The sequence below is a fragment of the Agelaius phoeniceus genome, chromosome 9, assembly GCF_051311805.1.
Source record: "Agelaius phoeniceus isolate bAgePho1 chromosome 9, bAgePho1.hap1, whole genome shotgun sequence".
Taxonomy (NCBI): domain Eukaryota; kingdom Metazoa; phylum Chordata; class Aves; order Passeriformes; family Icteridae; genus Agelaius; species Agelaius phoeniceus.
The window spans coordinates 21,470,604-21,485,090 of NC_135273.1; the positions used below are offsets into that span (position 1 = coordinate 21,470,604).

Genomic DNA, 14,487 nt, shown 5'->3' on the forward strand with positions numbered 1-14,487 from the left:
TCAGAATGAAACATCTCTTGGGTCTTTTGGTGTGAAAGCACAAACACCTTGAAAATCTGTTGCTTATATTTTGCTATAGCAAGAAGGTGCTGACTGGCATTATGTTGGGCCTTGCTGCTAATCTGCTCTTTTCTTAATATCCTGGATAATTACTGTTGTACCATGTGTTCTGGGAAATGAATTGTGCTATTATGTATTTTTCATATGACACAAATATATATTTTTTATTTGTAAATGAATTTTACTTTCTTAAGGAATTTGAGATCATGTCATAATCCAAGCAAGGAGAGAAGAATATGAATTTTAGAAATGGCTGTTGTGCAGTTCCTTGGCCTTGCAATGGTCTGCATTGGTGACTCGGTGATTCCTCCTGCAGAGCTCTGCAGTAGCTGCTGCACAATAGTCGTGTGACTGTGGTTTCCAGCTATGATTTATGGTCAGATAGCACTATCTAGGAAAGCTTTGAGGGTCATTGCTTCTCTTGGCCTGAGACATGCTGTGCTTTTATGGGAGGCGTCTGTGGGTGGTGACTGGAAGAGGTAAAAAGGGAGCTTAGGCATTTGGAAAGTTTGTGGTAACTTGTTTGCAGGAGGCACGAAACCTGGTTAGATGGACTAGAACTGCCAGAGCAGCAATGGGACAGCCATCCTGCGGCTGTCCCTGTGTGTCTGCGGCCTTGGGGCAGCAGGAGCAGCAGCGCAGCGTGTGAGGTGTGCTGTGCTCGGTGGCAGTGGAACAGCAAAGGCGAGCAGCCCTGCGGAGCGATGCCGGGCACTGCGTCATAGCCCCGAGCTCTGCGGGCGCTGTTCCCTGGAGCAGGAAAGGGCTCCTGGGGACTGTAAAGAGGAGCAGGGGCTGTGCCCGGCAAGCGCCACTGGCACAAAGGCCCCGGCTCTCCGCGGCTGAAGGGCGTCTGCAGTCCGTATGCCAGGCCGGGAGGCGGGTGGGCCCCGAGAGGGTGACCGGTAGTTTCTCAGGAAGGGCAGCGGCGCGTGGCTGCTGTTGTATGTACGGCCGACGGCCGCCCGTCTCCAAGGAGAGAAGAACGTTGCCCAGCAGGCCCCGGGGCGGAAGGATCCCGGGCGCGGCCGCTGCGGCCGCTGCGCAGCTCCTCCTGCCCCGCGGGCGGCCCCAGCCCCTCCGCCCGCCCGAGTGCACCGGCCCCGCCCGGCCTCTCCCCTTCGCACGGCCCGCCTTCCCGCAGGCCCCTGCCGCCGCCGGGGCTGCCCGCCCGAGCGCCTGCCGGGCCGCGGCGCCGCCGTCCGGCTTTAGGTTCGGGGCTGCGGCGCCGCCCGCGGCTGCCGAGCTCTAGGCCGCGGGCGGCGGCGGCCGCCGCGGGGCCGGTGGTAGTGTGGCGCGGCGGGCGGGGCAGGCGGCAGGATGGGCGGCCCGGGCACACCGGGGTCCTGCGGGACGGCAGCGGCGGGCGGGCGGACTGGTGTCTCCTTCACTTCGCCCTCCAGTGCCCAAAGCTGCAGCAGCGCGGTCTGCCGCACGACTGCACCCCCCCGTGACCGGCCCGAGCCCACCTGCCCCGACGACCGGCCACAAGCAGCACAAGCAGGTGCCGGCCCCGGCCGCTACCGGCCCCGCGGGGCAACGTGGGGGGGGGCGGGCGGGGCTCGCCTGGCGTCGAGCGGGTCCGGGGCCTCGTGGGCCGGGGGTTGAGGGGCCGCGGGCTCGTCCCAGCGCTCCCGGGTTCGTGGGGTGGGCGGGGGGCTCTCCGTGGCCGCTGTCCCCGCGGCCGGGCTCGGTTGCGCGAGGCGCGGCGGGGCGGGCCGGTCAGGCCGGGATGCCCAAGATGGCCGCGCCGAGCGGGTCGGTTCACCTTGCGGCGGGGCGGGCGGCGCGCCTGGCACCCGGCCTGGGGCCGCCGCTCGGCCCGGCCCGCGCTGCGGCCGCATCCCCGCTCGCCCCTCTCTGCGCTGCCCTTCCCCTCCGGGAGGCGCTGCTTTACTACCCCCGCCTCGCTTCCTGAGCCCATTTCCAGATCTTGTCCTTTAAGTTTCTACATTGGCCTGGCCGATATCAGGCTTGCGTGTCCACCTCCGATCTGTGAATAGAGAGACGGTTAATGCAAGGGTAAGGAGGTGGCTTTTTTTAAAGCTCTCTGCACTATCAGTGTAAGCCTGAAGGTCACCGTGTGTCCGGTGTATTTTAACAAATTAATTTTTTAATAACCTTAATTCTTCTGTTGCTATTTATTGGGATACGGATAATTTCGGCATAGTTGTTGCTTTTTTAAATTGCATGAGTACAGATTTTTAAAAACATCTATTATAGGCTGATATGGTTTCTAGTTTGATCTTGAATATCTTGAGATCTTAAAAGTGTTAGAAATCCTAATAGAGGCCTGTGGCATTTGTTAATTGTAGAGTATGAGAGTTTTGAAATACTGCCTCCAAGGAGAACTGTGATGTAGTAATTCCAATAACCTTAATACATTTTTCTGTTCTTGGGGTGACTTATTTTTTTATCGCAGAAGAAAGCATGATTGTATCTCCTGAGTAACAGATTATTTAACATTTTTTCATCATGGTGGCATGAAACAAAGATTAGGGTGGAGCTCTCACTCGGCTCAAGTATATTCTGTACTTCAAGTCGATTATTTTATAGTTTTTAAAGCAAACTTGTAGTTGCTAAATGATGCTAATTGTTTAGTGACTTCTGATTAGTAGTTTTTAAGTGAAAGATGCTTCAAAATAGGGTTGGAAAAAATTGTTTGTCATTTTAAGAATTTGTGAACCTATCTAATGTTGAAGGACACAGGACTGATTTTTTTATGGCCCTGTTATCATTTAATGAACGTTCTGACGGTGACACTGGTTTATCAGGCATTTAGTATATCCAAAATTAACTCTTGGTTTCCTGTTTTGTCCTCATCTATCCCTGTCAGTAATACAGTATATTATTAGAACAGCAGTGTGACAGTTGTACTCTCTTTCAACATTTTATCACACAACTTGTATCTGTAGACTGCAATGTCTGACAAATACTGGTTGGTTTCCCTGAAGTGGTAAGGATACTTAACTAGGCCAGATAAAACAGTAGCATCCTTTTTACTGTAATAATCCTCTAAATTTTGACAGAGATACAAGTTTGTTACCTTCTCAGGACATTTCTCCTTAGCATAAATCTCTTGTCTGTACTGGTTGTCTAGTCAGCTTGGAAACAATGAAAACAAAAGGGAAAAGCTCGTTTATTTATACTGTAAAAGCATGTCTGTGGTAAAGGCTAATATAAAACTCCAAAACTAGAAATGATTATTTTTCTGGCAATGCTAGTTAGAGGTGAGATGTATACTCATGAGAGGAAAAGTGTAGCTAAGCCTTCTCTGTGAGATGTTAAACGGCTGAATTGTGGGGGTGCTGTGCAGCAGAACTCTGCAGGCGAGAGTTCTCACACTCCCTTGTAATTGGTCTATAAGCTGCTGCTTTCTATGGAATAAATAATAGGAACCATTCAATGGCTTGTCACTGGGATCAGGGTCTGTTCTTCTATAAACTTGAACTTGGGCTAAGCTTCTTTATGCGTCAGATGCTTTAAGCCATTTTCATGTCTCTTTAAAAAAATGTTTAGTTTAACTCTGTGAAAACCAGACTTGTTCTTGAGCAAGTGATAGATGTCTTGATATAGTGACTTGGTTGTAGAGTTTAGACATCTTTCCTAAAGAAGTTTTTCTGAATTTGTGTTTATGTGTGTGAAACTGAGTATAAATATTGTTTCTTAGAGGAAGTTGAAATGATCCCCTTAGGGCAATAGGGAGCTGAAGTAGGCTACTCTGGAAATCTGCATTATGAATTGTAGAAAAATAAGGAACAGTCTTCTGCCTTCCCATTGATTGCTAAAGTAGTTTGTTTTTTTTTTTGTTTGTTTGTTTGTTTTTTGGTGGTTTTTTGGTGGTTTTTTTAAATTAGTAGCAGTTCATACAATTTGGCCCCATATGGCAGGTGTAATTAGGGTTTGGAAGCTAACATGTGAGAACACTGCCATTGTTGTTTTTCAAGTTCTAAAGATAGTTTCTTCATTTACTTAAAAAGGAAAAAAATCAATCCACCACACTAAAGGAAAATAAAAAGTCAATTATGTTAATCTGAGTCTCTCAGCTAAACCAATGTGACCAATCAGTTTGAGAAGATAAGCTTTTTTGTTTGCATGTGTTTAGCCTTTTCATGGCCTTGTCTAGTTAGTTTCATTTTCCCCTCTTCCACAGTTTGGTGGGAGTTATTAATATACTCTGTTTTCTATAGTTCACAACTTTAAAATACAGGCCTCTGTAACAGCAGCCTCTTGCCATTGAAATCATGGGAAAACAGTGTTTGAAGGAAGTGCAGATAAGAGTGTGTGTTCCCAGGGAGGAGAGTGATAGGGGCCTCCCTGAGACCTTAGCCTGCTGTCTGTCCATGGGGCCACAGCTCATCTGCAGTGGCAGGTGCTTTAACACCAGGGCTACCAGAGGCTCCCTGTCTGAGAAAGGCACTTGTAAGGAGATCTCTGCTCCCAGACCCCACACTCCTCCTACATGGATGTTTTAAACTAACAGGACAACTTCCCAAACTTAAACTCTTGTATGTTATTAGGTTGATTGCTGGTTAATGGCATTAGATCTTTCTTTTAAAATTGTATGTCTTCCCTGTGAAATATGGGGCAAAAATGATGTTGGAGAGCAGATATGCTCTCTCTTTACATTTTCAAAACTAAAACCTTGTGGGTACTTTGAGGTAGTTTTCATAAGCATGTGTCAACTTTGACTTTGTGGAACTTCAGGGAATAACTGTCTGCATTACAGGTTTTACATTTCTAGTGTCCAGGTTTTTGGCAGTGGCTATGCCAACTCTGGAAATGTGAGTTATTAATTAATTCCTGGTAATGAAAGATGTATGGATAAATCTACCTGAAAAGGTAAGAACTGGATGGTCTTGTAATGCCTTTTCTCTGCCGTGCCTCTTCTCTGCCTAAGCCGAGAAAACATCTCATGTTCACAGTGACCTTCAGTGAAAAGCTGCATTTCACAGAATACTGTAATATCATATCTATTAATTTTAAATATATAATTATATCTATTAATTGTTTTTATGTAGCAGAATCTGCCTTAAGGATTATCTTGAAACAATTGTGGTAGCATTTTTTGATGTGTGCAGTGGCAGAAGGTTCATTATTAATTAACCCTTTACCTTTCAGCTCCAATGGCGATTCCTCCAGCATATGTAGACCTTGGCAAACCTGCCAGAGATATCTTCAATAAAGGATATGGTAAGAATAATACCTTTTATAAGTGGTGTTTGAGGTGCAACAATGAATTGCCTTTTTAAGTCTATATGGGAAATTGAACGATCAAATGCCAGTGTTTTCAGGGAGGAGGAAGGTGTGCTGTGTTTTTTATCTTTACCACCAACAAACTGATCGTTGAAGGCTTTTTGTGGCTTGTTTTGATGTGAAGGCTGTTAAGTCTCACTGCTTGAGTCACATAAATGTCAGAGGTGTACAAGTATGCAAGAATGCCAGCAGCAAGTGTAGTTTAACTTAGCAGCACTTTGTTTACTGGTCTGTCTGTGCCACAACATTTGTTGATATAGAAAGGGTTATATACCCGTCTAATGTAGCCTTTTTTGGACTAGAAAGAGGAATGGCTATTGGGATAAAGAATCCTTCCACATCTTAAAATGCTTTAATACCAGATAGCTGCATAGTTAAATCATTCTTTGTTACAGTGCTCTTTCTTTCTGGTCTTTGGAAATGTGGGGGTTTTTTACTAAGACTGTTGCTCCCCTCTTTGGATAACAATGTGAATTGACACTCTCACAAAACCTACTTATATTCCATTGGTTGTGTATTTCCCAGTGACTTTGCTTTTACAGTTTTTTACTTTGAAATATTTTGTCTTGGTGCAGAAAGAGGTGGTTTATGGGTTGGGATAGCTCTTTAAAAGGCATTGACTTCCATTCCAGGAACAGAAAATGTATTTCCTTTTAGAAGCATCATTTGGTAGTTAAATATACTCATGCAGAACTGAGAGGCACTTCCCTGCCTTATTTTGGAGAGGCCTCCTTTACCTGCTGTGGCATCTGTATGCTGAAGTCAGTCTATAGCTGTTTATACATATTTATGTAGGACACTGCTGAGCCTGAAAGACCAGCTTGTTGAAAAATGTGCAGGGCCTTAGTTAATCGTGTAACTTTTACTTCTGTTTATTAAGGCTTTGGGTTGGTGAAACTGGATGTGAAAACAAAATCTGCAAGTGGAGTGGTGAGTTTAAGTAACTTCTATTCATTATATATATTTTCTAGCTACGTTCTGATACTTAGTTAAAAGGGGCACATTTCAGATACTGTTAAGTACTTTACAGGCTATATCAATGATAAATATCTGGTGTTAAATAATATCAGAAGCCCTTAAAGTTCTGAATGTATCAGGAATATTGCCTTGTTTAGTAATCTTCTTATAATAAAAGGGCTTATTAATTGTCCCTGGTCTTACATGTGAAGGTAAACAAATAAAGGATTTTAATATACCAATTATAGTATACAGATTTTATTTCTGAAGTACCTTTGGTACTGTTTGGGGGAAAATTCTGGCATCTTGGTTTTTGTATGAAGTAGTTGGCATTGAATGTTGAATCTTTGGCTCTTCTAGGTACTTAAGTGCTGCAGTAGTGTTCCATGCATGATGTCTTATCATGCAAGCAGTGCCCCCTGTGACTTTTATCTATTTCTATAGCAGACTTTGCAAAATACAATGGTAGATTTTTTTTTCTCCCCAGAGCTAGAGCCTGAGTACTGTAACTTACTGTTAGAAACAAGGTTCATGGGTTATATGCTCTGTTTTTTCTAGAAGTCTGTATGCCAGTCGAAACACAGTTTGCAAGAGCCCTTACTATTACAGAGGTAGTTGTTCTTACTGTAGCTTGTTTCTTTGGAGGACTACCATTTATGCTGGTAAAACTCTCTGAAAAATCCAAGCCCTAATGTGAATCCCGTATCAGTTACAAGCCATCCTTCCCAGGAGGAGAAACTGCTGGCATATATGTACTACAGATGTTTTAAAGCAGAGATAAGAAGATAATATAATCATTTGTTTCTCCTGAAGCTATTGCCCCAATGGTTACAATCACATAGACTCTGCGCAGTAGGAATAGCACAAAGCAAAAAGTTCAAGCTGAAGGTATTTGTGTAGTTCCCATCCCTTGCCAAGAAATAGACCTGCTAGAATTATGCAACTGTGTATGGTGTCACTAACATCATACAGATAAATGTCTTGGACGTGGTCAGATTTGATCAGCCACCATTAAAGAACAGTTCAATCATGTTTGTTTTGCGCTTCTGGGGCTTTTACTAAGAGTGCCTAAAGACTTGCAATTTCAAATCTGTTTCCTTCTGGGGAAGGTGAGTGTGAAAGTTTGTTTGAAAATAATGTGTATGGAGGAAGACAGAGATAAAAATGTTTATTTATATGTTTTAAAAAGCTCTTCTTAAATCATAAGGGCAATAATACTTCACTTGAAAGAGCTCTTTAAAAGATACTTGCAAACCTGGCTTTCACTTCTAATTACCTTCAGTTTTTGAATAGTGGTACACAGAAACTATTCATTCTGTTCTTTGTGAGAATCCAAATAGTGAGAGACATCAGCGTTTACTTCTTTTAATAAAGAAATGTGAGTGATACTGTTGATTTCTAAGTTACTTTGAAGAATTTCAGGTCAGATCATACCATACTATAAACCCAGCCTGTTTGCTAAGCTCCCACTTCAAACATTATTTCTGTGTGTCATTGAACCAAGGTGCCAGGGCAATAGGAATTTTATAGGTGTAGTAGAAACAGAGAAAAGAGTAGAAGGTGTGCCTATGGCTAGTATGAAAGGCTAGTGCATTGGGCAGACTAAGAACTCTTCCAAAAACAGTTAAAACCCCAACCCAAACAAAACAACCAAACCACCCACCCACCCCCAGTTTGAAAAATGATGCCATTCTATGACTTTTTCCAGTTGCACGCTGTAGAATGTAAAAAATACACTAAATCACAAAATACCTATGTGTATGTCAAAATCACAAAATACTTATGTGACCTTAAAGAATTTTACTGGAGTTGTAATACGTGCCTAATGTGTTCTTGGCTCTTGGTTTGATTTTTAAATTGCTCACTGGGAGTGTCAGAACCTTACATTTCAAGAACTTGTTGCTGCTTTAGAGGAGAGTTCTTGTGGTGGTTACTGTCTTACTTTAGAGTTAATTTGCCACCTGTAAGCTTTGTAATAGTGGCAGGAACACTGCAGTTGAGATGGGATTGTGGAGAGTCCTCCATGTGGGCATGAGTCATTAATTCTTCTTGGCTGTGCTAGTCTCCCTTCTCCCCTGCAAGTTGTCTACTGATTTTAAATTTTTTTCCATAAGAAGATCTTGGTGCTTGCTGAAGGAAACACTGTGTAATGCTTTCAGGATCACATGTATCTTCTGTGCTTTTTAGGAATTCACAACATCTGGTTCATCGAACACAGACACTGGAAAAGTGAATGGAAGCTTGGAGACCAAATACAAGTGGGCTGAGTATGGTCTGACTTTTACAGAAAAATGGAACACAGATAACACTCTGGGAACAGAAATTGCAATTGAAGATCAGGTAATAGATTAGGAAAATATTTATTGGTTTTACCTCTGTGTAAGAATTGAATTTATAGCTTTATCTTATCTTCTTCCCCCTTCAATTAGCTTGCCAAAGGCTTGAAGGTGACATTTGATACAACTTTCTCACCAAATACGGGGTAAGAATTGTTAACGTTTTTACCTTACTTAGGGAGTGACAGCACCCATGGTCCATTGATCTGGTCTGTGGTATTGACAGAGCTTTTTGTATGGTTTGCTATTGATCCAGCTTAGCAAATCACAATGCTAAAGGCTTCTGCTCTTTACCATGACATCACTGTGGGGTTAGTATTGCACATTTCACAACTTTGCTTATTTTCTGGGATAGAAATACTGGAAGATTGCAGGAAACATGAAACTGTTGCTGCATTCATCAGAAAATGCCTGCTTGCTATAGCCCTGGGTGGTCTGAATAGGCTGGCTCTACTTTTGCCTGGTCCAGGGGATGCATGTGCAAGACTTCTAGATATGTTGTGTTAGAATCATAGGGCTTGAATCTTGCTGATCATTGAGGAAGATCATGTATGCTTAACGTAACTCTTTTCTCTGTTTCAGAAAAAAAAGTGGTAAAATTAAGTCAGCATATAAACGTGAATGCATAAACCTAGGCTGTGATGTTGACTTTGATTTTGCTGGGCCTGCAGTCCATGGTTCAGCTGTCTTTGGTTATGAAGGCTGGCTTGCTGGTTATCAGATGACTTTTGATACTGCCAAATCAAAATTGACAAGAAATAATTTCTCTGTGGGTTACAAGACTGGAGACTTCCAACTGCACACTAATGTGTAAGTACTGAAAACTTCTCCAGCTTTCCAGAAGCAGGCTTTCTTTAACTTCTAGTCAAAATACAAATGTTTGAAATATCAAGAGGTGCTTAAGGCCATTAATGGAGTGCATTTTTCAAAAGGAAACTCAAAATAAATGTAAATGATACTTTGTATCTCTCTTTCAAAATGAAACACATGGGACTGGTCAGCACTTGCAGCATATGTGGTACAGATACTGAAGTATGTGCAGATTGGAAGTGCAGTGCTTCAGTTGTGCAGAACTGATCATAATGCTTTTTCTGGCTATCCCACTATATTGAATTGTATCAGATTACAATTTAAGGGCAGTAGCTTTGTTAGAGGTAGTAATTAATGTTGCATTAATGCTGTAATAGTTTCTAGAGCAAGACTAGAGCCTTTCTTCTGGGCTTTTTGTGGAGGTTCATCTTCTTGCTTGTCAGGGATTAAGAATGCATGAAACAGTGTAAACAAGTGTAAGACATCTTTCTTCAGACTTGCTGCCTGTAGATCTTACTCCAGAGCAATCTGATCAAGACTTACTGAAAAACATGGTATTTTCAATCCAAGTAAATAAAGTTGGTGGAGTTCTAGTGTGTTTAGATAGTTAGAAGTTTTGCTTTTGAAGGGAAAGCATGGGGATGGTATCTCTCTGAATTCATGGAAATTGAGGAATATAGGAGAAAACTATAAAATACTTTAGAGTCTGGGCTGTAAGAATTCCATTTCAGTTTGCTAATGTAAAACATTGTGACAGATTTTTGAAAGGTCATTCAGTTCTCTAGGAGTTTCACGTATTCAATAATCATAAGTGCAGAAGGCCCATTTTGTAACCAGTAACACATATTTGCCAGTTTGTAAGGATTTGATCTAGAATTTTGTTCAAGGACTTTGTTTGGCAATTAACATGAGAATTAGCTGTAGCACCCTAAAATACCTTTTTATTTCCATGAATTACTGTAGTTTAATTTTACCCTGAAGCCTTTGTTCATCTCCCCTTCTCTTTTCAAAAAATGTGAAACAACTCAAATTTTGAAATTCTTACTTGAATAAAAATCTTTTTTTTTTAATCACTTTTTTTTTACTACTTCTGGAGTGGATTATGCAAATAGAAAGCTAACTTTTCTCTTAATTTATGCAGCAATGATGGTTCCGAATTTGGTGGGTCAATTTACCAAAAAGTGAGTGAGTCTCTTGAAACTGCTATAAACCTGGCTTGGACAGCTGGTAGCAACAGCACTCGCTTTGGCTTTGCAGCTAAATACAAGTTGGATCCCACTGCTTCTCTTTCAGTAAGTATGGCTGTAACCTGAAGGGTTGTGCAAAGTACAGTGTATTTTCAGTTGCTGTGAATCCCTGTGTTATTAGTTCAGAATAGGCTGGGAGGCCTTGTAGGAATTACTCTTACAGTCCAGGCAATTATAATTAAACCGTCAGTATTTAAATTCTGTCATGTTGCTTACAGCCAAGTCTCATAGAATCTGACAGTCAGATGTGCTTATGTTGGAGATCCTAATGTACTTATAAAATGAAAAACACAGTTTAGAAAAACACAATATAAAAAATGTTTGTGTCTGGTTCTGTAAGTTTACACAATTTTTTTTAAATCAGTTTTTGGGGAGCTCTGTCACATTCTGTAAGAACTCTGGCAATACTGGTTAAAAGTTGATAAGCAGCAAAGTTTCCTGTATGTTACAAAATTGGAATCATTTTGTTGAGGAAGTGATGCAAAATGAGATAAATAATTTTGTGGATATTGTTTATGATGACATTACCCAATGTTTGCTGCGTGACTGACAAGATACTAACTCCTGTGTAATATGAACATGGAGGAGTCCTCTGATGTAGCATTTTTTTAGGTGGTAAATGTGTCTCTGGCCTTCTGAAAAAGGGGAAGTGGTGAAGTTCACCTATGAAACTATGTTTCAGTAACAGTTCTTCCTGCCCTTACATTCCTGCTCTTAAATATGTTATTGCTTCAAAATATGTTACTGCTTCAGCTGTAAGTTGGAGCATGAGGGCATAGCTGGAAGGAGAGAATTCAGGAAACACAGGTTAACTGAAAGAACAGATAACATTTGGTTAAACTGATAACAGCAGTGTTGCCATAATTATTCTGGATTCTAAATGGTAACAAATAACTAATCAGTTTCAGCATTTCAGTTGCCTTTTTTTTTTTTTTTTTTTAGGCGAAGGTGAACAATTCTAGTCTAATTGGAGTGGGTTATACCCAGACCCTGAGGCCAGGTAAGAGCTGTCATGTGAATTATATCATATATATATCTTCTATGCATCCTAAAAAAAATAGAGGTCTCTGCATTTATATGCAATTTTTTTCCTTCAGAATATTTTTTCCTTTGAATGCCAAGTAGATATTTTACAGTAGCTTCAATCATACATCAAACCATTAGCTAAGCAAGACAAACTATTTTATCTAATGGTATTAATATATTCCTCACTGATCTGTGCAGGAGTGGACTGTATTATGTTTGACAGCTTAGCTTTAGGCTAGGCAAAGCATGTCTTCTTTTTTGGCACTGCTTTGTCCAATCATACTGTGTTGAATGATAGCAGGTCTTCAAATTATGATTAATAGTCAAAACCTCACACTTCCTGCTCTTCATATTTAGTAAAGAAACCCTCCAGACCTTAACTTGTTCCACTTAAGTATGAAAGCACCTGTTAAAGCTGTATTACCATTGGTTAGTTCCTTACTTGAAAAATCTAGTTTCATTCCATCCCTTTATAGGTAGGAGTGCCTGTGCACAGATTTCCTCCTCCTTTGCATGTCTTAATGCAGGAAAGGAGAGCTCTTGCGTATTTAGCAATTAGAGACTTCATATATTGACGTTATAACTTTACAAAAATCATGGGACTAACTTTCAGTAGATTTCATGGATGTATTCTCCTCAAAAAATCTTTAGAGGAAAGTAGTTGTATGAAAAGAGAGCTACAACTGGGACTTGCGATGACAGAGGTTAAGTTGCATGAAAGCTACTGTGTTGTAAACATGCTTCTTAAAAATCTTACAGGTGTGAAGCTTACACTGTCCGCCCTGATAGATGGAAAGAGCATCAATGCTGGTGGCCATAAACTTGGTCTTGGCCTGGAACTGGAGGCTTAAAAAGATGAAGAAACTGCTGCAGAGAAGGGATATCAGAAGAATTTGGCCTTAAAATGTATTTCCAATGTGACCAGCAGGCTTTTTCCCAGGAAGGATGACCTAGAACAAGAGCTGTATTTGAAGTATTTAGACAGTTACTTGTTAGCTGGTTTCTAGTTAAATTGGTTACCCATCTAGTTAAAATTCTGCATTAGTGCAGTCACTTAAACATTATTTAAATGTATTTAACTGTTTAATGCGCTACCCACAAATAATGAAATAGACATTTATGAAAACTGTACAATTGTGTGCATGTTTGTTTTTATGTTCCTTTTAACATTCGATATTGCCATTGAATGAAAAATGGATCACTGGATGTTTTGAAATGAGGTCAATAATTTTGTTGAATGACCTGAACTAGAAATACATTTGGTATCCCAAGACAAATTATGAATAAAACAAGTACACACACATACTTGTGCCTCAGATATTTTAAGAGTGAAGATACGAGGGTAGTGCTCAGTTAAGTTTTAACTTTAAGTAATCCAAGAAGTAGTGCTCTGTACCTTCGTGCAATTAAGGACCCCCACCCATGACAATACTGAATATAGGTGAACAGTTGGATTCCTCAAGCAAATTGAATGTGCTTTTCTGTCAGGTAAGGTTTGTCATGACACAATGGTTTATTCCCCCTGTGATCCACGAGCGAGATGTGCTGTGTTCCTAGTTGGCCTTCTGATGCAAGAAGTGCAGATCGGTGTACTTGGCACACTGAGACATTTAAGAAATGTTCCTTGAAAAACCTCACCACAAACACACCTTTTGCTTATATTTGTATGAAGTGAGATGTATCTCTGCAATGAATGTAACAGTGTAATGGTATAACAGCCTGCTTATCCCAACTGCTGTGAGAGGTTTCTGCTTAAAATGACTGAAATAAAGACAATTTTAAATGGACACAGAGGAAAATGCATCTGATCTTGCTTTCCCTTTAATAAATCTTGGCAGATACCCATTTTAAGTTCAGAAACTTGAAGAATAATGGGAAAACTTTAATGTTTTTCTAGAATAGTAATAAAGAGTATATAAGCATGAGGGATATTTAGTCTGCGGACCTAACATCCCTGAAGTTCGAACTAGCTGTGAATGCTTTTAATGTGTAGTATGTTAAATACATGTAGTTGCACTGCTTACATTTAAGAGTTGGAATTTACTGAGCTTGGGGGAATGCCTGGAGCCTACTTAAGATACTCTCATAGCTGAGAAGGGTCTCTTGATACTTAGTCTTGCAGTCAGTGGTTCACAGCAGCTCCCTTCGTAGTGCAGGTGGCTGGCTCATGATGAGGAAGCTCTCTCTGGTTTGAAAGTGTTACCAGTTGATACTGGATTAATGTCCACAAAAGTATCAGTGATTTGCTAGAGGTCTTGTTCCATTCTGCATTGTTGCCCTCAGACTGAAATTTCCCATGAAACACTCTGTTACAAGCTGCCTGTGTTTAGGCTTTAGCTGTGGAGTAGCTGAGCCACCTTCTTTGCAGAAGACAGAGTAGAGCTTAAGCCTCCAGCTCAGGCTCTTGAGCAGGCTTGCTGGTGTGCTTGACTAGTTTTCTTATATGAGAGTAAAGCATTTGTGCTGTGGGGTACCTTTACTGCTGTTGTCACTAAATGCCCTTGTCTGAGTTGCATTTCCACCATTTAGGGTGGAAGAAGCATGTAAGGTGTAATTTGTTGCTGTATTGCATGTTGTGCATATTTTTATTTTGAGGTGGTTTTATGTGCTAGACCACTTAAAAGCTAGAAACCATGCAGACAGACATTGAATTTTTGTATGTGTTTTCAGTATAACCATCTTTGGTGCCTCACAAAGACTGGGCTTCTGATACAAAAAACACCAAAAAAAATAAAGCTTAAAAAAAACCAAACCAAACCACCAAAACATTCCCAAAACAAACCAAAACAACCTAC

The 14,487-nt window shown here is 41.1% G+C and overlaps 1 protein-coding gene across 1 annotated transcript; it reads left to right on the plus strand.

Annotated features, from left to right (window-relative positions):
* The first annotated feature begins 1,239 nt into the window (after nucleotides 1-1,239).
* Nucleotides 1,240-13,479, plus strand: VDAC2 (voltage dependent anion channel 2). The gene is made up of 9 exons (XM_054636943.2): nucleotides 1,240-1,564; nucleotides 5,182-5,253; nucleotides 6,197-6,246; nucleotides 8,461-8,613; nucleotides 8,703-8,755; nucleotides 9,192-9,419; nucleotides 10,561-10,711; nucleotides 11,609-11,666; nucleotides 12,452-13,479. Exons 1-9 carry the CDS (start codon nucleotides 1,381-1,383, stop codon nucleotides 12,541-12,543), a joined length of 1,041 nt encoding a protein of 346 aa, XP_054492918.1. The 5' UTR covers nucleotides 1,240-1,380; the 3' UTR covers nucleotides 12,544-13,479.
* Nucleotides 13,480-14,487: the final 1,008 nt, after the last annotated feature.